This window comes from Hesperophylax consimilis, chromosome 4, assembly GCF_061612785.1.
Source record: "Hesperophylax consimilis isolate HC1 chromosome 4, BYU_Hcon_1.0, whole genome shotgun sequence".
Classification (NCBI taxonomy): Eukaryota; Metazoa; Arthropoda; class Insecta; order Trichoptera; family Limnephilidae; genus Hesperophylax; species Hesperophylax consimilis.
The window spans coordinates 2507810-2535763 of record NC_142839.1 but is presented as its reverse complement, the minus strand read 5'-3'; the positions used below and the strand labels follow the sequence as shown (position 1 = coordinate 2535763).

The 27954-nt window shown below is 33.5% G+C and overlaps 1 protein-coding gene across 2 annotated transcripts; it reads left to right on the top strand.

Annotated features, from left to right (window-relative positions):
* Positions 1-238: 238 nt before the first annotated feature.
* On the top strand, positions 239-27701 carry LOC149424037 (uncharacterized). Of its 2 annotated transcripts, none has more exons than XM_089651218.1 (19): positions 239-376; positions 4121-4238; positions 4521-4636; positions 9575-9636; positions 10976-11455; positions 11749-11854; positions 12006-12152; positions 12346-12473; positions 13507-13614; positions 15570-15669; positions 16115-16177; positions 17208-17350; positions 17755-17834; positions 17940-18336; positions 20758-20941; positions 21042-21613; positions 21837-22134; positions 25489-26081; positions 26700-27701. In XM_089651218.1, the coding sequence occupies exons 1-19, from the start codon at positions 369-371 to the stop codon at positions 27137-27139; spliced, it is 4143 nt and encodes a 1380-aa protein (XP_089507344.1). In that variant the 5' UTR covers positions 239-368; the 3' UTR covers positions 27140-27701. The 2 variants fall into 2 exon arrangements, with proteins under 2 accessions (XP_089507344.1, XP_089507345.1); XM_089651219.1 differs by lacking the exon at positions 239-376 and adding an exon at positions 1793-2837.
* The last annotated feature ends 253 nt before the right edge of the window (positions 27702-27954 follow it).

Here is a 27954-nt window from a genome sequence, read left to right as displayed (position 1 = left end):
TGAGGTAGTGCAATTGACATTTTTTTCAAAATAAATGGTGTGTATTGTGAATTAGATTTTGCATTCGAGAATGACAAATATTAAAAATATAACTTTGGTACAATTTTATGTACCAATTTAGTAAATCATTGAAGAGTAGATACCCAATAAAACAAAAATAAACTGTACTATATTGAAAAATATCTATGATTTGAACAGAAAATTCTCTGCGCATTTTTGATCTATGTTTTCTAGGAAACTGGTGATTTATTTATGCTGGCTTCCTTTCGTATTTTGTTTTGGCTGTAGAATATCGTTATCAAAATGTTTGTAGGGATAATGGATACAGCAATATCGGTTTAATTTAGTGTGAAAATAAAACACATAAAATGTCGGGGTGAGTATTAACATAATCTGAAAGCAGTTTTGCATTTTATTATCTTGAATGTTGATCGTAGAGTCCATATTCTTCCTGTCAGGCACTTTGCCGCTTTTATTTCACAGTGTGCAATACACGTAATATATCACATTGAACGAACACTGTTGACTGTTTTTGTGCAGCGTTTACAGATATTTTAGATTTAACCTAACCTCTAATCTAACCTTTTCTAATTTTTTAGGCTCATTGGCGATTTTTGAAGTTTATATACGTTTTAAAACTCTTTGTTTTTAATGTTCATTTTATTTATTTACAAAATCGTACAATTTATCACTAATAATTTAATTAAAGACAGCTTTGTCCGTGTCGTTCACCTATAATAATTTATTTTTAAATTCTAAGATTATGAATAAAAATGTTATACGATTGCCTTTTAGCGGTACAATAACTGGTCTTAGTGCAATGACATTACAATGTATACAGACACACTATAGAAATCTCAAAGCAGCAGGCAAAAAGTACTTCAATTGGAGTACTTTCGGTTTTCGTAGTTTTAGTACGAAACTGTCACGGGTCGCATAAGGTCGTGTGTTACTATTGCCTTTAAAAAGTGCCCAAATGCCCTTGTGTGTGATGAGAAAGTATTCTAATTACTCAGCAAATACAAGTAAAAGCAAAGGAATAACATTTCTTTTGTAAATTTAAGCAAAATACTTTTTTTTCGATTATAATATACAGTTGTTTCCCGTTTGAAGATTTTATGCATCAGAGAAAAATTGCAAGGCCGACTAGAGTAAAGGTCTGGGCACGCAACAGCCGAATTGGGTGAAATGCAGATTACGCCAAACTCTGGGAATTGAATAAAAATGCACTTTCTAGATGAGAAAAGTGTGTAGAAACTCATTAAAAAAAGAATTAAGTCGCGGAAGAATAAATTGAGGGAGATATAGCCGATCAAAGTTTAATAAAATTGCACTTCGCGATCTGATATTATGACCATATTATGACAGTCCGCCGCCATATTTTGTCACTGTTGTGTTGGTAGACCTAATACTGACATCAGCTGCATGCGATTGTAGCCGACTTCGTGGGGTAAATTCATATGGCGCGTAATTATGAAAAACAGAAGGGTCTTGTAGGGGGTGGCTACAAGATTCCATTTCGGACGCAAAAAATATTATATCAAAAACCGGTGTATTTTTGTTTAAAAAGTAAGTTCAACAGGTTAGATTTTTTCGTCGCTGATTCTCGTTCTGAGTAGCCTAAATAGCGATAAATCGCCTTCGTTGGCAACACTGGTGACCGCGCGCAAGCTGCATTGTTTGTTTTACCGCGGGCCCGCGACACTTTTTCAAATTGGCGGATTGGCGGGTTTTTTGAAAATGGTTCACGCGGGCCACATATAATTCGTGCCTGGGGTTGGGCAGCCTTGTTATAGAGAATATCAGTCCTGGAGACTATTTTTAAAATATTAAAAAAAAAAACCTTTATTTCAAAACATTATATTTCGGTTCCATTTACTGATTTCTTTTATTAATCATAGTTAAAGTTGCTGAATTCTGCCTCACACTTAATACGCTAAAATGTAGAAGCCAATACTGGATTTCGTCTTAATTACTTACTACTGGAAACTATAAACATATAGAAAATAGGGACACACTTAATATGCACTTAAGAAAAATACTTTGTAGTAGATAGATAATAATGCAAAGTAAGCATATCAGTTTACGGCAGGGTTTGAATAAACCAGAGTTTAAAAAAAATGATTTGTATAGAGCAGAGATTCCCAAAGTAGGTGCCGTGGCACTCTGGGGTCCCACAAAATCAAAATTCACATGAATACAAACATTTTATGGAATGGAAAATCACCCGCGTGGCCGGTCTGCGCTCTGGGTACGGATTGGGTGGGAGGCACAGGAGAGGATATGCGGGAGTGGGGCGCGTTGGCAGCGCCTGCATCGAGTCAGTACGGAATATTCTAGTGTTCGGGAAGTCGCGTCGTCAAAATATCTCGCTAACGCTTCCTGCATAGGCCAGTGCGTGAGTCTTGTTCTTATTGAAAAGCCGGCTGTACCTACTTACATTTCCTAAAAATGGATAGATTTTTGATAAACAAAACCAATAGTGCAAATACTGCTGATTGTGCATCGACAAGTGGCGGGCAAGAAAAGAAGCGGAAATGCCGCAAATACGAAAACTTGGATTATGTCTTCACTTCGATAGAAGTAAACGATGAAGAGAGACTGCAGTGTGTGATATGTTCAAAAGTTCTGCCATCCGAGAGCATGAGAGAGTTTTGGGTATCAGTCGAAAATGAGTATCCGATTCTAAGTGCAAAAGCTAAGCTAAAGCTAAGTGGAAAAAGAATTGAGAGTAGCTGTATCAAGCCTTATTCCCCGATTCGAACATTTTTGCAATGATCAGCAGGCTCACCCGTCGCACTAAACACACACACCTCAAGAGTATGAGGATGGTTTTTGTAATTATATTTGCATTATCTTTGTATTTTCACCTGTGTTTTCCTACCAATAAATGTACTTGTTACTTTTAAATACGAGTTGTATTAGTTTCTTACCTGGTTTCTTCTTCATAGTCGTACAAATATGATATATAGCTACCACATATAGATATTATATGACTAGGGTGCGTCTTCCACAAGTTGGGAAGTTTGGTATTGAGGGTTTTTTGGGGGTTTTTTCAGGCTTAAGGCGATGAAATGCCAAGTATCATCCAAAAGTATGGTGTTATTGGTTTGATAATTTGATCGCCTAGAAAAATTATACATGCTTTGAATAAATAAGCAAGTAGAACACGTCTTGGCCTTACACAAATATGGGTCATTTTGCCACATACCCGAGCAACCCAAAATTTTGTTCCAACAGTACACAAGGTTCAATATTTGCAAAATTTTGTTCTTAATGTTCAGAATAGTTCAAGGAATAGAGGCATAATAACAAACATGGTCGTTTTTAAGTATTTTCGTTTTTATTGACCAAAAATTAAAATTAACAGAAAATCAATATTACACATTATAACTAAAACACAAAGCGGGCAATCTAAGTGGGAGAGTACTAATCATTTTAACATAAAAATTGGTGGTTTGTTTATCAGTCTTATAAATATTTCTTAATACGTCGCTGCAGCGAGGAAGAGGGCCATATACTGTCTTGGTTAAAATCTTTACTCAATAATACTTGCACCACTTTGTTCCAAACCTCAAACACACGGTCATTTTCTCTTTTCGCGTTTTGTTGCTAATTTCACTTTTTTTCCAATGACATTTGTAATGTCATTGACCCGGTCTTTTTTGAATTGCTTCGAAATCCGGCCAGTTTGATTATGCGTTCTGTATTTTGCTTTTGTAAATCGATTTAAAATATTCCTCTGATAGTCTTGCAAATGGGATTTTTTTATATCATTTATAGCATCTTTTACATTTTCCTTGCGCGACCGATCAATATTTGTCAAATCAAGAGAGTCCGCGATCTCCGTCTTACTACAATCGTAATCTGTTCCTATACCTAGTTCCTATACTAAAATCTGTCCACTACCATTGCTGTTGTATTACAACCGGTATATGCAGTACGCATATGCATGATTTTGCGTAACATTTTCTACAACCCGTTCTTATCCCCCCGTATTATCTATTATGATTAAGACGGTATATGTTTAAGCTACTGGGAGAAGGATAAAGATATAACCTTAAATTTCTTTCTGTTAGTCAGTCACAATGATAAAAATATTTATATGTTTTATTTCCAGCTCCCGAAACTCTTATACTATGAAGGAAATGAAGAATATTCTCCAATATATAAAGAGTAAAGATGCATTTTCTGAAGTAAAAGGCCGCCGATTTTGGACAGAATATGCTGATTCTGGGGTATGACAATTCTGCTGTAACCCTGTTGAATGGAATTGTTGCTAGTATACCATGTATCTAATCTATGATTAAAAAATACAGAGAGTTAATTGGATTAACTATAGCCAAACACAAAATTGTGTTTCTCACTAATAATATTATAAGGCCTAGTTATTTGAACCCCCCTCACATTTGACATTATCATCAAATCGGCAATGAGTGCCATTTTTTTTTTAATCTTTTTTTTACGTTTCATTGATGTAGTAAGTGTAAATTTATTTATTCATGTTTTACTTTCATCAGGAGACAACCAGAACATGGCAAAGCCTTAAAGAAACATTTATCAAAAGAATTTTGCCAGATATTGGTAATCCGTACTATGGCTTGCAGCAAGATGAAAAAAGGAAATTTACTAATGGGTAAGGGATTCAAATTTTTGCTTTTTTCTTTAACCTTTGGAATGCCAAGCTCCCGCGACCTTAACCACCATCAATACCGATGCAAAAAATTTGCATGGCTCGCTGTGCGCCTGCTGATTCTATTTTCGTAATAACTTACTCGTTTTTTGCAACATGATGTTTTTGTAAATTGTACCGTTTTACCAGATATGTAATGTGTTTGTATATTTATAAAAATTATTTATAACCTACCATAAGTAGTTCCCCCAGAAAAGCTACTTGTGTTCAGAGAATATTTTTTTCTCTCTCATCTTATAAAAAAAATATGTTTAAAGTAATATAAAAATATTCTTGAAGTTTTACAATTTTTCCCATAAAGTGTATGTGTTTTTTTACAATAAAAAATAAAGAAAACACAACTAACTACACGAACTGCACATTTGGTGGGCGTGTTGAAGTATGAAGCAGTAGTAAATTTGTTATTATTTTTAACCTACTGCTATTTACAAAACGAAAAGCAAGTACTCTTATCGCATTGTTTATTTTCTTACCAACCAACATTTCTTACGATGCAAATCCTTTGAATAGAAAGAATGTTTTGATTGTGCCTATTGACCACGGCGTTCGTGACCAATAGGCACTTCCGGCACTGAAAAGATTTAGTATGTAAAATGAACAAAAGTGTCTACTTACCTTCATTCATTCTTATGCTGCCTTTACACTCATAAGTAAAATTTACAACTTACATAAGTTTTTGATAAGTTACTCATAGGAGCGTTTACATAATGCATCCAACTTATGGTAATTAATATTCATGGAAGTTGTTCGGAATGTTAGTTCGTAAGTGCTCACAGCGAACACTACATCCATAATTTTACTAGGTAAGATGGCTTCCTTGTCAACAATGATTTGTTACTGTCAAATTTACGCGATTTTGTCAATAAAGACGAAAAAGCCCAAAGTGTTGAAATATTAGCTTGAGAGAAAACAATTCTACATGTGCTTTTTGTTCTGTTAACCGCAGAATTTAATGGAGTTCTTTAATTTTATCCGAATGACAGCCAGATGACAGCAACCAACTTCGAATCCAGATTGGTAATGTTATAAACAGAAACATTGAGATTAGAAAGGATAGGACTGATAATTAAAATCAAAGATGTTCAATGAGGGTGTCCCTTATATTTCAAAGTTTTTATTTTCTAATGCATAGGTCTTAGTTTTGTTCCTTTGCTTCTAAAACACTCGGATTTTTTTTTTAACCTTATTCGGAGCACGATAACCCGTGTCGACTTGCACCGAATCATGTTCATACAAGTTGCGCGGAAGTAGCGGCGCGCACTCGCGGTATCTGTCATTTGTGTTCAGTTATTCTCGTGATTATCACGTATTGTTTTACATTTAAAAGATGGCAGTGGAATTAAGAAGCAATAAAAAAAGTATTTTCTTAGTTGGTGACGTAAATTATCAAATAACAGGCGCAAAGTTACCGTCTAACCGGCAAGTTCTTGCAGTACTTTTTTTTAACATTCGCGAAGTTAAATTGACTGTTAGTGAAAGCGCGAATCTCGTCATTCGAGAGTGTATTATATTTTGGGAGAAAGCTAGAATCCCTACCAGAGCTATACCTAACTGTGTAAAAAAACTTGTGGATCTTCACCATGCTTGGAGGGAGTTGCAAAAAAATTCCAAAAAAAAAACACTTGTTTACAAGCGCCGTGAGGAGGACTTTCAAAACAATTTAAACAATATATTCGATATAGCACACGTTGATGCTTTGGAACGGATGAAAATAGAAGAAGACAAAATATTTTTACAAAAACAAAGAGAACCAGGCCGTCCAGGATGCTTAGCGGGTGTAGACAAAAAGTTAGCCGAAAAAGAAGAAAGGACAAGAGAGAGAAAATTAAAAGAGAAGAAAAGACATGAGCAAATGTGTTTCGCGAGTTTATCGTCATCTCTTACTACACAAGATTTTATACAAACACAAGGACATACCGATCAACATACCAGCTCTGAAGAAAGCCTCGAGGAACCCTTGCCAACCACCTCTCAAACGGTTTCTGAAACTACTACAAAAAGAGGACGGAAAAACTTTATCACGCCTAAGTTAGTTGCAGCTTTAGATAGCTGTCAATTAAGCATAAGGGATTCTGTCTATATTCTTCATGCTGTAGTAGAAGCGCTAGACCTTAGCTGTGATGATTTTCCGATAAACAAATCGTCCATTCAACGCATTCGCACACAGAGTAGAAAAGATAGAGCGGAATCTATAAAATCAGATTTTCAGGATAATATGCCTGAAATGGTGACCGTTCACTGGGATGGGAAATTATTACCTGGACTGGACGTGAGAAGTTCTAAAGAAGAACGCCTGCCGATTCTAATTTCATTTGGAGAAAAGGAACAACTGCTGGCTGTACCCAAACTGGAGAGCTCTTCCGGCCAGGATCAAGCTAAAGCTGTGTTAAACGCACTTCATGACTGGAACATCGATGACAAAGTTCAAATAATGTGTTGTGACACAACTGCGTCTAATACAGGGCGATTGAAAGGAGCCTGTGTACTTTTGGAACAAAGACTAGACAGGGAATTACTACTCTTTGCTTGCCGCCATCACGTTTACGAACTGGTTTTGAAATGTGTGTTTGAAACAAAAATCCAACAAGTTACTAGTAGCCCTGATATTCCAATGTTCAAAAAGTTTAGAGACAACTGGAAAACTATTAATCCTGCTGCTATTGAAACATACACCGATATCGTCACACAACATTTTTGTAATACAACAATAGAAGAACTGTTGACATTTTATAATCAAGAACTGCAAAAAACCATTGTACGTGACGATTATCGTGAGCTGATTGAACTATCTATTATTTTCTTAGGAGGAGATAATGAGAAAAAAATTAATATCAGACCTCCTGGAGCGATGCATCAAGCAAGGTGGATGGCTAGAGCTATTTACTTTTTAAAGATATGTTTGTTGCAATCCCAGTTCAAAATTAGCGCCAAGGATAAACGAGCACTTCAAGACGTTTGTTTATTCATTGCGGTTATATATGTGAAACCATGGCTTGGATGTAGTCTGGCGGTAAAGGCACCAAATCAAGATCTGTGCTTTTTAAAGAGGCTTAAGGAATATGAAACTGTTGACAAATTGATCTCCAAAGCAGCCCGAGCAAGTTTAGTCAACATCTTTGGTACTTGTCAGAAGAAATTGCCGTTTTGTCACTCTTTGATGATGAAGTTAATACACAAACCAAGGGAAACATTGTAGTGAACTTACAAAGAGAGAGTTTGTATAATTCTGGGAAGAGATACATTCCATCGAAAGAAGATATGTCTGATTTTTTGTATGGTAAGGAGGAATACATAGTTTTATTTTTTATACTGTTTTCACTAAACTGATAATAAAACTTATTTATTATTGCAGGAAAATTATTAAGTGATTTTGTGTCTGTCAAAAGCACAAATTTATTTTCTCGATTAAAAATTGATGAGAACTTCCTCCAGAGACCCGTTTCTACGTGGGACGAAGATGTTGCCTATATAGAGGCAAAACGAAAAGTTTTTTCTTTAAGGGCAGTTAATGATACAGCTGAAAGAGCTGTAAAACTTATGCAAGATTTCCATGGTTTGATCACTGCAAATGAAGAACAAAAGCAATGCAACTACGCTGGCTGTGTGTATGCCAAGAGAATAGAAATCTGTATCCAGATTGTTAAAAAGAGACCCTCAAAGGAAAATATCCTGCCTGATCTGTAATTTTATCTTCTTTTAATAAATATTCTTTTAAATATAAATATTTAAACTGCTTACTTTGTACTGTTCATGATTTATTCCTTCTGTGTACTCCCTGTGTGTAATAAAAGTTTATTATTATTATCATTATTTCAATTGATTTCAATACATAACGGAAAGGGTTAAAAACAGCAATTTTCAAAATCTTCAGAGCTCTGTCGGCACGGGTTAATGTTGACGTAGGAAGATAAAATTTTGTATTTAAGTAAGTCTGGGTAGTTCAAAAAGAAATAGTGGGTATGCATTTTGATATCAAAAAAAATTTTTTTTTCAACCATATAAGGGACGCCCTAATGTTCATTTTCAGAAAGTATTTTTTCACGAGAAAAAAAAATTATATCTCTTCGGTTTTTGGAATCAGATAATTTTCTTTCCGTTTACTAACTAACTAACCGTTAATGCACTTATCCTCTTATCTTAATCAGATATTAGTTCATATAATAAAAATACTAGATTAGGTACCATTTCTACGGTAGGCTTCTCAACTTATCAAACTGATTTCATAAGCTGTGAGAAGGCTGTAAATTCGCACAGACGCGATTAGACCTGTCAAAACCTTATGACTTCTGTAACTTACAGTAAGAGACCTACGGTATCGTTTACATTGGTAAGTATGCCGTAAGTCACTAACGTAATTGAACTAACAACCTTAATTAATAACAACCAGTCTACGTCTACTTTGTTTAGTGTTACCTGTAGTTCATTTATGTATGTTTCATATGCGTTTCCCCAGATTTCACTCAAGTAATTTAAATGTGAATGTACGAGGCTATAATATAGACCTTTTTAATTTTATTTGCTAACAGATATGATAACTGGCTAAATAAGCTAATGAAGGGGGTGATTTTATCTTTAATATCTTGAATATGCTGTTTAAATGTTAAGTGCTTATCAATGCATAGCCCAAAATATTTCTCCCGTATCAGGATTTGCAGGTTGTTTTTTCTATTTTTAAGGGTACATAAGATTGGAGCCAACTGTTAATTTTTTTTTAGGTCTCTGTGCATTTTCTAGTAAGATGTCTAAATCTTTACCCTAGTAGAAAATTTGCAGTATCATCTGCATTTAAAAAAAAAAATCACTGTTTAAATCTAATTGGGATATATTTATCATTTATTTAATAGGACACTAACCCATGATTTTTGTATTTTAACATTTCAGAGCCAACTCTAGCGCTTCTAGTTTAAGTAACGTGAAATGGATTAGAAAACAGAACAAACCAGGTGAGTTATTAATTGTTATTGTATTATTATTCACAGACATGTATGTACATATTACAAATTTGCTTCAGTCGTATACTTATTTCCATAAATAATTCAACTATAATTTGAGCATCATACTCATCACTAGGCATTATATTAATCTATAGTGTACTTGATGTTGGATCTGAAGGCTAGCACAAATTAGTCCTTGGTCGATCATGAACTACCCGATCACGAACCACTAATGGTCATTACGGTTCCGGTAACCAGAGACCGAATCCAGATAGTTTTGGAACCCGTTTCCGATGGCGGGAAAGTTTATCCACTTTCCATAAAACCGCAGTGGCGGTCCATTTCAGTTTCGGGATTAACCATCTCTATTTCTGTGTTGCGAGAACACATATTCATCTATGGCATGGTCTACCTACAGCACCTACTACCTATCTACATCAAACAAAAGTACCCGATCAAAAATCGGTTGATGGGTACTTTGGTGCGATGGGTACTTTCGACTTACGGCAGCGTGGGGCACATCGATCTCTCTTCTCCATGGCCTTTTTTCCATGTGTAAAAGTACCCGATCAAAGAGCGAATACTCTTGACCCGATCACTTTGCCAATGGGTCGAGATCGACCCAGCTCTACGGCAGATATCCCATTAAGGTGATGTATTAAGATTGTTAGGTGTCAGGTATTATGGTGCCATTGGCAATTCATCGTGCCCGGAGCGGAGTGCTACAATTGCGCCGACATTGGGCCGGCCCTGGCAATACATGGCACGCAATATGGTGGTGAAGAGCAATACGCTGATGTATCACATAGCTAGTCACCAATTAGCCGCCTTGCAAACAACACCTACATTTAGCATGAACTACATTACTATTATATTACTTTGTACTCTACACTTCAATAATATGAGTCAGTTAAAAATAATTTCATATATATATATATATATGAAATATATTTTGTGCACCTACATAAAGTACCAATTTTCAGTTAGAATGATGGAATACTGATAGATGATTTTATAAATATTTTTCTTTGATTTTTTTCATGCTTTTATGCATTATCTACTTTAATTTTAGTCATGTATTATCATTGCACCTATTTTTTATGCCTTCTAGATCTGTAATCTATAAAGCCTATTATAATTATCCTGTTATTTTTAGCTCTCCTTCACACAGACTCTATGTAAATTTGCTGATTCATTTGAACACTGCTTTACAAAGCCACTTCAGTGAAACCATCGCATTGTGGAAATGAGCAACTGCAAAATGATCTATTTTCAAGCAATCCCTACCACCGCTCCACCTTAAATTATTATAACCTCGTTAAATTCATGGTTTTTCTTTCTTCATTAGGACCAGTGGTGAACAATCACAGACCTTTACGCTCAACTGCAAAGGTTAAGGAATCCAACGATCACCCCCAATCGGTTGTATCATCGCCGGACGCTGATTCAGACACTGATATTGAACTTGCTTCTACACGCGCCAAAGCATCCTCCCCAATACTAATAGAAGCCATAGTTGATTCTTCATCCAATTCCTCCTTCACTCCCATAACTCCAAACTGCGAGACTATTTTACCAGTTTCCTCACCCTCTACAATTGATTCGAGTCCTGAAATCGTAGATCCAAATACGGAGGATGCCGAACCAAAGGATGCACCTTTGGCAGAGTCTCTGGACGTGGAAACTCAATCTTCTGAAAGTTTTGCTCCCAATGTTTTAAAAAATAGCTTCTTGTTGCTGAATTCCGACGATACGGATTTTTCCGATCCCCCCGTGCCGACGGAGGAAACCAGCCAACGGAAAGGCAACTTGTTTGGCTTCTCGACTGGTACATATATTTTATTTTCTTACGGAAGATACTTCATTCGTTTTCTCTTTTAGTGCTTGTGAAAACAAAGATATCTTTGTACATATTTTTTTGACTCATTTTTATATAGAATAAAATTTTATTTTTATGCTTGTTAGCTTTGGTTAGTCATTTGCATATCATCCCCTGTAAAGTAATATTTAGGCAAAACATTCACTGAGAACATTGATTTAAATACCTACTGTGTATCATTTTAATATTTTTTTGATATTTATTTACTTTTTTAGTTGTTAATTTTATTTTAATAATTTAAGGTAAACCGACTCTTTTGGCGCATAACTCACAAAATAGAAAAGAAATTACATGCAACTCTGAAAGTCAATGCAGGAAAGAGTTCCAACCATGTTGCAGCAAAAATATGTGAATATTGAATCATATTTATTTATTCCCTATTATTTCTAATTTTAATTAAAATGTGTGTGGTGTAATAAGTTACACATTTTGCTTAGAACTTGGAAGCTTAACATAAATTTGTATAAAGACTGAAACTAATGTATTTGGATGTGCATAGTGCTTTTAGTACCCCCACGAAGCGATCTGATGAATCATTGAAGAGATTAAGGCCGCCTCTAGACGAGTCTTCAATTGACCCCCAGAGCGATGATAGCAGTGAATCGGATAGTCAGTTCACCCCCCTTAGGAGCGAAGAAATAGTTAGGTTTGTTCAGGGATTATTACACATTTTAACTACATATCATGCATTATTCAATAACTGCTTAAACCTGTAGCGGTACGCTACTAGAACGTTCGAGACTTTCACCTTCATTTTTGATACACAAATATTTATTTTATATTTTCATTTCAAACACCAACTATGTACCTATATATTATGAAACCTTTTATCATTACAGCGCGACAAATAAAGGAAAAAGAATGTTTTGTTCCTTGAATGGAAAACTTGTCCAATTATACCAGTCGAAGCACAAAAAATGCTCAGAGAGACAAAAAATCTACACCAAGTATGAAGATGTTTGTAAACGTAAGTGAACACATAACGTTGTGTCTTTTGTGAAAATAATTAATTTTAAAGTCAGAAAAAAATCATTATTGACGGAATAACATTAATTCTACTAGTTGACGTGTATCTTTTTTTTTTTTTTTTTTTTTTTTATAGTGAATACCTCACAAGAGTCCCAACTGAGACTATGGCATCCCCAATTGGGGGATGTTGTGAGGCTGAAGGTAAGTGGGGAAGGGAAAGAGGAAGGTGGGGAAGTACCTGGCTATTCAGATCTAGTCACTAAACACGGCTAAAGCCATTTGGAGCAACGTTTCAATTCTGAATGGTGGTCTTACACCAGGGCGATACTGGTAGTATCTTCCACTCTGGAACGTGCCGCAAATATACTATATATTATTTTAATTAATTAATTGTGAAATAACACAAATTAATCAAATAAAATTTACTTGCGCACGCCGGGTTCGAACCCGCGACCTTCGGAATGGCACTCCAATGCGTTACCACTGGACTATGCCGGCCGTCAGATGGCCGTGTATCTTCCTCGGGACTTATAAATGGTTTGAGGTTGCGAATTCTAGAGTACTGGCAACTGGGTGCATTTTTAAGGTTGAAATAATATTGTATTAATTATTTGTTTCACTTAATCATGCCATGTCTTCCTCTGGCGTCCTCAACCTCTTCAACCATTCACTTCCAAGTCATACATTCTCCTTACACCTCTTTCTTCGTTCATCACTTCATCTCTTAGTCTTATTTTACCTCATCACTGACTTTTTGTACCATTCACTTCATGTAGTATCATGAAATCCACATTGTTACTGTTTAAAAACACATCATGTTGACAGAGTCCGTATCTCGTTCCAGTGCAGAGATAATGCATTAAGTCTTTCTCGAGCATCCCCGACTTCTACCATTCAAACCACTCTCTAACCACTCCTCACACTAATAAGAACAAACATTGAAATTTTTAGCGAAATCGGATGAGTGGTATAGGAACACATACTGGACAAACAAATAAACATTCATATTTATTAAAAAAATATTATTTCAGATAACCCACCGAAGAAAAGGCAGAAAAGCATTTACACTGAGGAACCCGCAAAATCACCTGTCAAGCAGTCTCAAGCCTTAATAAGGAATGGAAACCATGAAATGATAGGTAAATTATTTTCATTTAATTATTATTAATTTGTAACTTCCTTTACCCCGCCGTCCCTTCAAATTCGGGTAGTATCTTAGGAGTAAATTAATAATAATCCGAATTATTCCCGTGTAAATCGAATATTCGCATCCCGATTACCGCCGCGGTCGGCCCTTCAAGTTCAGTTATTCAAAGTGAATTCGTAAAAATATCACACATTTCCGCATAAATCAATTATACTCTATATTTACCGCGTAAATTGAAATTTCTCGGCTGACCCTTTAAATTCAGATATTTGATAATGATATTGTAAATTCGTAAAAATATGATATATTTCCGTATAAATTGAATTTTTTCAAATTTCACAAACAAATTTCATGCGCGGACAAAAATAAATATCGAATTATGTATAAACGAATTTCAAATTAAAAAACCATCTTGTATGAAAAAAAAATTCTGGGGATATGTTTTTGGCTAAAATTCATATTACGCGTTTTTTCATATTATCGGGGTTCTACTGTATTCATTAAAAAAAACATTAGTTGTGATAATAAGGAAGTTGAGTCCATTTTTTTTATCAATGTTCGCATTCAAACTTAAATACTGGTATTTTTTTTTTTTTTTTAAAGTTTGTTTTCATAATTAAATTAATTCTCAAAGTTAAAATTTTATTAAGCCCGCCAAAACGAGCGGAATCCGAGCGGTAAGAGGCGGGGTGTGGGTGTGACGTCATTCGAACTGTGAAAACCACGTCGCTTAAGCATTTTGTATGGAAAAAATTTTAATTCTTCAACAAGGAATTCCAATAATTTTTTTACCAATGTTAACCGTCTATTAGAATTGATGTTATTAAAAAAAAAAGAAAATTGATTAATATTTCATAGTTAAATTAATATTTTAAGTTAGAATATTTGCTTTTCCCGCCCGGTACGGTACTTGTACGGTATTGCCGTCGCTACTTGTTGACGTTCCCCGCGCGAATTCAGGCCCACCGCGCAGAAAAGTAAAGACCAAAAGTAAAATAACGGTTTACAGCCCAGTTCACTGTGAGACTTTTCTGGGCGGCCGGCGGCCTGAAGTGTATCACATGTTATGTGACATGTATAATAATAAAAACTTCTAAGTTATGCAATTTTTTTATTTATTTTTTTATTGAATATATAAACACATTACAATAATTGACAAATGTAGATATTTCGAGGCTGATTGCGAAAAAATTAGAAATTTTTAACAAAAAATTGCCCAACTCAATTGAGAAATTATTTCTCGTGTTTGAGTTGGGGAGTGTTGTGAGTCATTATGGTTTATAGGTTGTAAAATTTCACTAGTTGATGTAGCTAAAAATTAACAAAATAGCTATAAAACTAGATGATAAATTTGATAACACTATATAATTAAGAAATTAATTACAAAATAAAAAATATAACTTAAATAATATAATAGTTATTAAACTTAGAAAAAATAAGATATAAAAATAAAAATGTACTTATTAGGTACGAAATAATAGTAGGTAGGTACAGTACAGCAATAAACAACATATTATTATAAAGCACTATACGAATATGTATCTTTAGAAATCCATTTCATATAATAATAACAACAAATACGTACATATATTTGACAAACCCAAATAAATCTTTGGCCTATACACCTCTCTCATCTAAACCGACCATCTCTCATGTAATAGAAAGAGATGCACCATAGGTGATCCGTTGTACGTACAAGTCACGACACATGTGACGTCAGAATTCTTTCGACCAATCGTGGAGCGTATACAGTCTATTGCTATTGAATGCTTTTTCAAGAACGTTTAATTAATTCTAAGAATAATAATATAGAAATATATTTATATATTTAGAATCGATATTTTTTGATCTACATGAACATATTTTTTATAAGTCAAAATATTTTTCACTCAACTTCCTTATTGTATCAAGTTTTATTTTCATTAAAACTTTGCAACTATTTTACAGATGATGTGATTGCCAAGAGTAATGGTGGTCAACCGGATGTTCTGAATTACTGGAAAATGAAATATATTGCAGAGAAAAAACGTGCAAATGATTTGTTCAGGTAAATACGTTCATATAAATAAATCACCAGTTTGTTTGAGATGACAGCATTATAAACATTTTCTGATTCTCATTTTTTTTTTCATTTTATATAAAAAAAAAAATTCTTAATTTTTTCTCAAATTGCGGTTGGAATTGTGGTTTCACAGTGGTGTACTTTTTAATTCTTTGGTTTTTTTCTTCCTAGATTTAAATATAAAGTGTGTTGTTTTCTCTTTCTAACACCGTTTAGATCATATTTCTAACCATGACAGTAAGGGAAACAATTTCTATGAGACCATATGACCTGTTCCCATATTAAATAAAAGTTAAATTTTATTAAAGGTAGCTGAAACCATAAGTCGATTATCTCAGAAACAACATTTTCTCAGTTGATGACTTCTGACAGTAAGCTGACTAAATATATATTTACCTTAGAAATGTAATACTGGCATTTGCACTTTCAGAATACTGTCTATTGAGCGGAAGCATCTGTTAGACCCCGACTTAATAGAAAGTCAAGATTATAAGTAAGTAAATAAATTGAAAGTTCAATAATATGTACATAATAGTAATGCGCCATTTTTGGACCGTCCTCCTGTCATGAATTTGGGTGTGAATCAATGGAATATGACTGTCTTTTCAATTAGTTTGTTTACCGCACTTTTTTCAATTGATTGTTGTTTTCTGCTTTGAAAGTAAAATGCACAAGAATAAAAATAGAACTGTCTGAAAATATTTCTGACAAATATTCTTTATGGTGATGCAAATTATTGACAGATGCATTGACAATTTTAACATCAATTCAGCGTAAATGTTTCTTAACGTATACTATACTACACTTATATAGTATAATATTATATTTATTCTTTATATTGGGTATTCAATTATGAGAAAATTTACTAAAAATGAGAATTACAGACTACGTAGGACCAATGATTACTTATTCATCTAAGGTTATCCACTTTAAACGCTTGATGGAATTAATCTATTATTTCACCTTTGAATCTTTATCTTTTGGAAACATATCCACCACTATTATTACACATTTAAAAATAACAAGTTGACGACATTATTATGATATTATGACATAAACTTTAATTTTAATCGTCTGAAATGGCGTTGAAAACTAATGTAATCTGACAGTTCTTCGCTCCTAATGGTATCGTCTTTCAAATGCTGTTCACCTAGCTGCAAAAATAGTGCGAAAACAACCCATTCGATGATTTCTGTATTTCTTATGTGGAAAAAAAACAATGGTTCAGAAGTTATAGGTAATTTAGGTGAAACGTAATTACAATTACACATGCAAATTTGAGAAAAACACCTTAAATGTAATTTGACAACATAAATACTCCTACATCTGTAATATTACAACATAAGCCAGTCAGTTTATTTTTTTCAAATATTACTTGCACAGAATTGGATTCACTTTGACGTTATTTAATTCTTTAGTGAGGATTGCTTTTTTACAAAATTCATTGTTAAAAATAATTTAATAATATTGATTAAAAATTTACATGCATGTTCTTGATTAACGTTGATTCTTGATGTTGCCAGCTCACATGGAAATTCACAACCCAAACGAGCAAACAGCCACGAATTGCCCAGTGCAAATAATGCCCCCAGAAATACTCGACTGAGTGAAATGTCTTCCTCATCAATAAATAAAAATGCACAAACAACAGCAAAATGTCCATCAGGTAAGTTTTATTCATCAAATTTTGTGAAATCTGTTTCTAAACTTGTTAAATAATCTTTCCTCCAGTTTATTGGTTCTAAATTTCCAATTTCAACCTTTTTGTTTTTGTAATGCACGAGTATATTATAAAGGCTTCTGTCACACATTGTTATCATTTTAAACTACAATATGAATATATTGTCATTATAGTGTCTAATGTTCTTTAACCCATTGGCCCCGAAATGTGTCTACGTGATTAGACGTGTGCGTCTAAACTACGTATACCCGAACCCCCGCATCTGTGGCAGTCTACAAATAGTCATTCTCTGTTGTTCATATGCGTTGCGCTTCATTCGAGTGTGTTCTACATTTTTCCAACTCTTCGTGTTAAGTCTCTTTGTGTTAATGCATTATTATCTTTTGTAGATGTGAAAGAAAAACGCGATCTGGTGATAGTCCAGCATTCCAAAAATGATACTGACAAAAATTTGAGTAAAATTGAAAAGGTTTGTATCAATATTCTACAAGGTACATCACTGAAGAAGATAAATTTTCTTTTAAAACTGCTTATTTTTAAGTTATATTTATTAACTTTTGTTTTTATTTTTCAGGATAGTAATGTTATTTTAATCGATACCCAAAAGGCTGACGTTTTATTTGCACTTTTGCGTAAATTGACAGAGACAGGTATGCCTCCTGATAATGGAAAAAATGATAAAACAAATAATAGTTCGCCTGCTAAAACTTCGGAGGCTGCTCAAAGCAGTAAAGATAACATTCAATCAGTTGCTAAACGGGGCGCAACCAAGGATATTGTTGATACGGATGATTATGTTTTCCACTCACAACTCTCAAAAGCCAAATTATCCAATTTAAAAAACGCCAACAAACAGCAGATTGATAAAAATAAAGTAAAACAAGCTGAAAAAGAAGAAATTGATGAATTATTTCGTGCTCAGGAAAAAAAAGAGGCGGTATCCATAATTATTGAAGATGAATCACTTGAAGGTATAGACTCGCCTTTTTTGGCAATTGCAACTATTATTTAGCGTTATTCTTGGGAAAACATTCAAGTCCAAATTTGAAGTTTTGAGAAAAATACTGATAAAGTCTTAACTTAAGCCTCAGAAGGAAGTTACTAGCCATAAACTTGGCATTCCATTATAGCCTCTGAGGGACAACAGAATTGACCGGTGCCACCAGATATTATAAAAGTATTTTTTATTATTTTTTATAAGAGATAGTTATTCTTATCAGTTTGTCTCAAATATTTACAGGTGATTCCGTGAATAAAATCCTAAAAATTTATGATCACAAATTGACAGTTTAAAAATTACTTTTTTATTTTTATTATTTAACCAGCAAGAAAAGTGAAGTTACAGTTTTCTTACTAATTCCCCAAACAAAAGTTTTGTTTTTGTTTTCGTTTTCTCAATATTGAATTCTTTCAAAATTATTATTATTTAGAAATGTCGATGTTTATTTCAAATACAAACATCTGAAAGACAATATTATCTAGTTTCTAAAATAGTATTTATTTTAATGACAACTTCAAAAGTAATCAATATATGCACAATTCATTTAAGAGGGGCTAGGGTTAATTCGTACGAAAAAAGGCATTTTTTTAAAAAAAAATTGTGACAACACAGTTAAAATTTCTTTATTAAATCTAATAGGACAGTAAAGTATGACATTTTAAGAATGTTGTATAAAATTTTCACGGAGAAATATTAAAAAACACGGCAATGGCAGCAATTATTCGGACGTGTCTCAAAAAAAAGTAGAATGGCGGTGCCCCTCATAACTCGGTGCTGGGTCATCTGAAATCAAAAAATCAAAGTTCATTCGTTAGATAATAGTTTTTCCCAGGTAACGCTGGGAGGGTTTTTCGAAATTTTAATTTTTCACTTTTTTGGAACACTTTGAAGGGAAAAACGCTATTTTTAGTGAAAAAAATCGGCTAATCTGTTATTGTAAAATAATAATTATTAACAAATTTGAAAAAAACTCTCCAGCGTTACCTCGTAAATTATGTACAGAAATAGTTTTCAAAATTTCAAAAGGATCGGTGCAGTAGTTTTGAAGTTATGACGGTCACCGACTTTGAAAACGTGAGTTGTAGGAAAAAACGCTATAAAGTTTTGAACACTAAAAAATCTGGTATTAAACGTTTATAAGCAAATTTTATCGGCTTACCTCACACTGAATCATCAATGCCAGGTCCATAAAGGATGTTGCTATCATCCATGATGTCTAAAGCACCTTTTTGCTCCTGTCTACGACGAATCCTGCCTTCTTTAGTTTGTTTCTCAGCTTCCTGCTCTGCTCGGCTTATACGTATGGTCGGGTAGGGATTAAAATCCGACAGGTATAAAAATACTTGTAACTTCGTCAATTTTGCTCCAATCAACTTGAAATTTGAACACAATATTCTTAACATATTAAGCATTTATTTAAAAAAAAAATAATAAAATGCAAAAAAAATAATTTTAAAACCCTAGCCCCCCCTTAATATACCTCGGAGGCATTCCGAAATTCCACGATAAATTTCTCCATTGTTGGGATTTGTAGGTAAACATTATAAAAGCCTGAATGGTTAAATTAAGTAAATAAATTAGAATATACATACATAAATCAAACAATATACTTTGTAATTTAAAATCTAATAATTTGGTGAAATAATGATTCTATTCTATCTACAGGGGATGCTTAAATAATAATAGTGGAATCATTTTATATAGCGATGTTTTCATGAAAAAAATCACCTCAAGTGTGTTTTCTATGTGGAATAAAATCCAAAAATATGTACAGAAGAGATAACATAATATGTAATTGGTATTAGCGATTCACTGTTACAAGTAATAAGGGACAAGACTTCATACATTCAAAAGAAGATGAATTTGTTCCAACTAATTTATAAATACAAAATTGTAAATAAGTAGCTTAATTCTACCGAACTTCTTTGGTTGATAGACTTTTATTTATTGTAACAATATGGAAACTGATATGCTAAGGTTATTGGTAGTTTATCACCACACTCAAAAATTGTCATTAAAGCTGTATACATACCATTCTTGACATTTCTTTGCTGTAATTTTTTTTTTATATGCATTGTCTATTTTATATTCTGTATTTTAATAAAAAATACAGTAAAATTCGCTAATCCGCATTGAAATTAATATGTGAATTTAAGAACAGATAGGACAATCTTTATACTGCTGAATATTTAGACCTTTACTTATTTTGAAGCCTCAGTTGTATTTATCAAGGTTAATATAATTCTACCAAACTATTATATCAAAACTCAATTTTAAACTAAACCATTATTTAAAATTTATGTTGAATTTCTTCTGTTGTTTTGAAGTATAGCAAAATATACTTGAATGGGTTTCTGTATTGTGAGGTATTATTTCTGTATTTTAATTGCAGATAGCAAAGTTGCCCTGAGAATTCAAGAGAAGGAAAAGCAAATATTTGATAAAATCCTGTCGGCGGGTAATCAGGAGGAAGAAAATGCCGATAGGTGCGTATTTACAGACAAAGAAGTTAAAATGTTGCAATGTGAAAACTCTCCTAAACCCGATAGTGACGAGAATACTAATACTGTGTCACCGTAAGTATATATATTTAATTGCAAAGTAGGCAGTGTCAATATAAACATCAATATGTTCATATATCTTGGTTATTAAATTGTAAAATAAATGCATTTATAGAAAGAAAAGGGGACGACCACAGAAAAAAACATCACCATTGATAAAAGAAAAAGTGTCAATGGAAAAAAATGATTTGCTTTCAAGTCCTCGCCTATATCCCCAGCCAAATGAGGATGCCGATACCCTGGTGGTTACTGGAAATACAAATGTGCAGTCTAGTATCGCACGACGTAGTCTTCGCCAACGGAAAGAGGGTGCTGGTACACCGTCTGCAGAGAAGAATGCAAATTCACAATCTGATGAAAATTTTCAATCTGGTATTGCAAGACGTAGTCTGCGCACACCGAAAGATGGTGCCAACGCATCATCGGTAGAAAGTAATCCTATTTCGGATTCTGAAGCAAATTTGCAATCCAGTATTGCAAAATATAAGCTTCGCAGGGAACTACAAGAGGCTTCTCATACTCCGCCAGTAGATAGCAATGCTAATTTGACACTTGGAATTGCAAAACGCACTTTTCGCTCACAACAAAATGATGCTGGTACACCCCCTTCAGCAGACAAAGTGGAGGTCTCACCTGCTCCTGGCGGGAAACCCAATACTCACATCAAAAGAATGAGGCGGGTCAAAGGTAGGAAACCTTAAACGTATTTGGCACTTGATGAAAATGATATTACATATTTATGTCTGAATTAATTACATGCTTAGTTCGGACTGAAGTTTATACTTAATTTATTTTACCTTGGTTAAAGAAATAATGCTCTGAAAGGACAAAAATTATCATGATTTCAACTAAGTCATGCAAATTTTAAAGGTGTTTTCAAAAGCTTATAACCTATCTTGTCGTATTTCAGATGATTTGCCTTCTACAAGTTCAACAGAAAAAAAACTTCAAAATGATATTGATGAAGAAAGGGATTTATTTAAAATAAACCCCAAATTTTTTAAAGAATTGTTTCCTGAAGAAGTATCAAAGAAGTCATCCAGAGCTGGTGATGTGGTGCCATCTACGTCAGACTCCGAGCTAGAATCCCCCCGGTATCAACTGGCCAGTGCTTTTTCTAACCTCAAAAGACAAAAGGGAAGGCAATCCGAAAGCAAAATGCTTGATTTAAAATGGTTTACAGAAGATTCGCCGGTAAACATGACCCGGTAAGTATAAATAAACACGTTCCCGGCAACAAATAAGAAATGCATAAATCATTATAGTATAATCACTCATCAGAATATACATAACATCGTCAACACAACAGCAATATTATATAGCAAGTATTTAATCTTTTCACAAAAAAATTACAGATCATTCAAATAATATTATACATTCGGCGGAAAGATTTTAGAAATAATGTTAATTTTTATTAAATGCAATAATTTTTGGAAATCAAATCTATTAAAAGTACATACTATGTGAATATAATAATGATAAATCAATTACAGTATGATCTACTATGCAATGTTGTGAGCTTCTTACGTGTCTTTGGTCTCATTTACGAGGAGTGTATTATATGAATCAATAAAGAAACATTATATTTATTTACACAATGTTACATAATTGTACAAAAAAATTACCTTATGTTATTTTAACCTCTTGTTTGCCAGTGTATAAGGATATAAAAATAAAAAATATTTTCTCTGAATATGACTAGCTATTTTTGGGAAACTATTTATGGTAGATTATATACTATTTTTATACATTATCTGGTAAGATGGTTCAATTTACAAAAACATAATTTTCCACAAAACAAGTAATTCCGAAAATAGAATCAGCCGGCGCACGGCAAAAGTTTAGTTACGGCGATCAACAGGGAACGAGGTAATGGAACAAAAACCTTTTAGTAAAATGATTTTGTATGAATCTTAGGTCACTACAATACATTACTTTTGATGATTTCGCCTGACATTTTTCTGTTTGTTACTTTTGAATAGATTTTTTTAACACACTGTAAAAAAAACATTAATTAACCCTAAATAAAAACCCACCGAGAGTGAATATATATATTAACCATATTATTTAGTACCAAAGTTCCTCATTTCACTACTGTTACAACAACGTAAAATTGTAATTGTAACAACACTTTAACTTATACGTTCTAAGGTCAGAGCACGTACACTAATTTAGATAACTTTACTTTCTGTTTCCCACGTAATAGTTCATACATATTACACTATTTCGAAACACATACATATATACTGAAAAACACCAGTTAAGGGTAAACTTAAAATTATTCATAAGCTGCTTGATCATAGATGGCGCAAATACAATTATTTTAGGAAAAACACTTTTAGCAAATTATACTTTAAAATATTAAGATGAATTGTTGGTTTGCGCTCGTGCATATGGAATAATATGAGAAAATAGTTTTCACCGATACAATTTTGAAAGAATTGAGTTTTAATATGGATAAAATCATTTATTTGTATTGCGTATGTAAGGGCGCAATTTTAAAGCATAGCTTTGAGAAGTGTTCTTTCCTAAAATAATTAAATTAATGCCATCTGTGAATGCGTAGATTAGCCTTAGTAAAATCATGGCAACCGTCGGGTTATTTTCAATATGTGCTAAAATTGTGATTTTACTTTCAAAGGTTGTTATTTTATATTAGTAATAAAAATAGTTTATTAGTATTTAATGTCTGCTGCACTTTAATAGGCGGTCTCGGTAAGGCTCTCATGTAGCAATCTGAAGGTCGCGGGTTCAAATCGCGGCGTGCGCAAGTTAATTTCATTTGACGAATTTGTGTTATTGCACAATTTATTAATTTATTTATAATAATATACTTGCGGCACGTTCCAGGGTGCAAGATACTCTCAGTATCGCCCTGGTGTAAGCCCACCATTCAGAATCGAAACGTTGCTTGACATGGCTTTAGCCGTGTTTAGTGACTAGATGAATAGTCGGGTACTCCCCCACCTTCCTATTCCCCTTTCCAATTCCTTCAGCCTCACAATATACTCTAAATGAGGATGCCATAGTCCCAATGGCTCCAGACAGTTGGGTATCTTGTGCGGAATTCACATTAAAAAAAAAAACTAAAATAGAACATATTAATTCTTCATTATAAATCAATCTCTAATATTCCTGTAAGAAAATGACCTTGGAGCAATTCAAAGCTATCAGCTGGGCAAATAAAACAAAGAATGGTTCTCTGAATTTATTTGAATCTGTGGATTAAGGCCCGTTTATAATAGGAATAAGCGGTAAGAATAAGCCGTAAGGCCCTAGGCCGTAGAAGTTGGAAGATAGGAAACCTGTGTATCCGTTTATAATAGATGGCAATAATCTCTTATTTTTTTCCATAACCGAAAAGATGGTCCAACTTTATCTTTAACGGTTACGGATTACAGAAAGCTGAGATATATACCGAGATTTATGTACTTTCGATCGATACTCTATGGTATCTACTATTTGACAATCGAACAATAATATTTGTGTTGTAGAAGTCCTAACAATTTATAGAAATCGGTCTGCGACATTCTTGTATATTTCTTAAGTTGATCGTTGTCTACTGTCGCCATGTATTTAAACAAATTATGGAAATGTCCTGTTTTCTTCCTTTTATGATTAATGGGACGCACACTCCAACGTCGTTTTTTCCTTATTTTTTTCGTCAACTGTGTGTCTCCTATTGCAGCGTATTTTAGCCCCAGAATTGACAAAAACATTCCACATGCATGCAACAATATCTGATGAATCCATCGTTTCAATATATATTTATATAAAACAATATTACTTTTATAAGATGGAAGAAGAATATACTCTCGGTTGACAGATGGTTGACAGTTGAAGTAGACAAGTGACAGCGGCATAGTCACTTCTATGGACGTATTCTATTCTATTCCTATTTCAATTATAAACGACGATCTAAAATATTACGGTTTACGGCACCGGCCTATTCTTACCGCTTATTCCTATTATAAACGGGCCTTTAGTGCTCAATGAAATAAAGTGGTCATCACAGAATTGTATGTTATTATTTTATGTTCATTAACTATTATTTCTGCACACATAGAACAAAGTGGATTTGTATTATTATGTATTTATTTAATTATCATGATAAAACATAATTATAATGGATTGTTCCATGCCTCTCACTTGTTGTGTTGAGATGGGGTAGAGGTATGTATCACTACTTGTTATTTAAATTATATAATGCCTTTTATTTTGTTATATTGTTATAATAACTCATTTATTTTGTAATCAAAATATCTAATAGTCCACTCAACTAACAGTGTCTCACCGTCCTTATCTGAATGATAATGTAAGACATGTGCATAGGTTTGCCACCTAATATTTTACTGTTCTATGCACAAATGTAATGTTTGCAATTTATAATTTTAGTATAGGTTAGTAGACCTAAATGTTATTTTTAATTAATTTTTTCATGTTATTAAATGAATCATGTACAATTCAATTGCATTTTAATTTTCCCATTGAACCCTCTTGTTTAAACAATTGTTTGTGTATCCAACTTACTCAAGATTAATTATTTGGTTGCCTTTTTACAGTAATTTCAAGTTAGAACATCCCAGCACAGATAAATATAAGCAATTTAAACACCCCACTCACCCCCCAAACCAAAGCCCATCATATGCACATATTCATTATACCAATAATAGTGAACCGGGGCAAAGGGAGAACAACTTTGGAACAATCGACGGGAGGTTTAACAAATTCGGGAATTCATTCCACTTAAGAAAAGATGTTGAATATAATGCTACACCACATATAATAATAGAGGATACTTATTTAGAATCTGAAGAAATCCCATTTCAGCCTAATTTGTATTATTTTACGGGAAAATCTAAAAAAACACCCAACCTTACCAAAACTAACCTAAATCAAACTTTAGTACAAGTTAATAGTCATAGAAACGGCCTGGATTTGGCTTTACCACTGATGGAGCAGGATATAGACATGAATGCTCTTAAAGAGAGTGCAGCAATGCTATCAACTGTTACTGAGAAAGCCAGCTACGAAACTCTTATCATAGATGTTGTGGGGATTGATTCTCCAATTCAAAAAGTGGCTGAAAGTTTCCAATATCATACACATAAATATGATGATGCATTTAAAAATATGAAAGAAATTACTCCGTCAGGTAAAATTTAACTATGACTTCCTTCCTTTCTGTTAATTTAGCGCACTGGTAGACCCCAAAGTTGGGAATTCTTTTTTTTTATATTTAGTTATAAAGTTGAGGTTGTCTTTTTTATGAAAATTTATTATATATGTGTAAAGAGTTAATGACAATAAAATTAATTTAAAAAACTGTGAAGTTGTGAGCTTTCAAACTTAGATAAAACATATTTTTGTATTCTCCAAAAATTCTAAGTTCTATACTTAGAATGCTCAAATAAGTGTGATAAATTTGTATATAACATGAAATTTCACTGTAGGAGACAACCTCTTGGAAATTTCCCCATTTAGATGAGAATTCTCACAATATTCCCCAAAAATAAATTTACCCATGACTAATCGTGTGTTCATATTTGAGTGCAAATGCACAACTTCCCCAAAAATAAATTTACCCATGACTAATTGTGTGTTCATATTTGAGTGCAAATGCACAACTGACTCTTACAGTAGCTAGACAACACTGCGGTGACGATACATTTGTGCAAGATGTCAGGTACTCGTGAAATAACAGTTATTCACTCTCCCTGGAGAAATGTCACATTTCATCCTAAACTAATATTCCTTTACATTTTATTTTCAGAGTCTCTATTCCCTTATAGCGACATATTCTTATCACTTACAGATGAAAAACAAGCTAACGATATTGACAACACATCTGAAGTGACTAATTCTCATGGCTCTACAAGTAAAGTATTGTCTGAAAAAGATGATGATTCAATCATAGATTACTCATGCTACAGCAAAGTTTCAAGTACATTATTTGAAAGCCAGAACAGCATTTCGCAGAGCATGAAATCTGTTCTTTCACAATTAGATGCTGAATTTGAACATCAAAAATTGAATAACACTGGACCAATTGTTAGTAAAGATGTTGCCGATGTAGTTGGTGGTAAACACGAGGATTCCATTTTGCCAGTCACTGCGCAATCCTCCATTACCAGTGGAAAACCTGTTGATTTGGAGGAATGGAGACAGATTATGACAGAAGATGAATCTGAATCCTATGAAAGTGCTTTATAAATTAAAACACCTGTTTATTACACAAATATTATTGGACTGTATTGTTTTCCTTTGAAAGTAATTATTGTTGATCTGTTACACCTGTATTCTTATTTTGGTTTGGTGGTGAGGTTTGTGACGCAGGATGACAAATCGCCATTAATTCTACGTTACATACTATACAGGGTGTATCGGCTCGTACCCGACAAACTTTATCCAGCTATTCCTTAGCACATTTGGAGTAAAAAATGTTATGGGCACTTTGCTGTCCGGTAACATTTTTTTTTTAATAAAAAATTTATTATTCATATTTTCACCACATGTCACCAATGTTTTATCCTTTGTCAAAGTTTGAAAACCCGTCTGGCAATATTTTGTTTGAGTTTCGTTGAATAATGTACGTACGTACCTACGTTGGCGCGCTTTTACAATCACAACGAAATGGCACAGCACCATTCGTCTCATTTTTAACTATTATTATTTAGTGTGTACGAAAGAGCGAGGACACTTTTTGACACACTTGCTAATAACAGCTGTTGAACGCGAGAAACAAGGCAAATGACAGTGACGGAGTGTTAATTTATTTTTTGTTTTTAATGGAAAAAAATGTTACCGGACAGCAAAGCGCCCATAACATTTTTTACTCCAAATGTGCTGAGGAATAGCTGGTTAAAGTTTGTCGGGTACTTGCCGATACACCCTGTATACACATTTTCCATCGACCTTGCCTTGTGTTTTTTTTTCTATAAATATTGTGCTGTTTTAAAATTGTAATAAAAAAAGTCAAATAAAATTTATTTTATTATTTTTAATGATTGCAGTGCGCTACAGCTTTT

What these genes read in the sequence shown, in the direction of transcription:
- LOC149424037 (XM_089651218.1), top strand. An exon ending in AATACTAATACTGTGTCACC is followed by an intron (nt 20,942 to 21,041) that starts GTAAGTATATAT and finishes ATGCATTTATAG; the next exon opens with AAAGAAAAGGGGACGACCAC. An exon ending in AAGAATGAGGCGGGTCAAAG is followed by an intron (nt 21,614 to 21,836) that starts GTAGGAAACCTT and finishes GTCGTATTTCAG; the next exon opens with ATGATTTGCCTTCTACAAGT.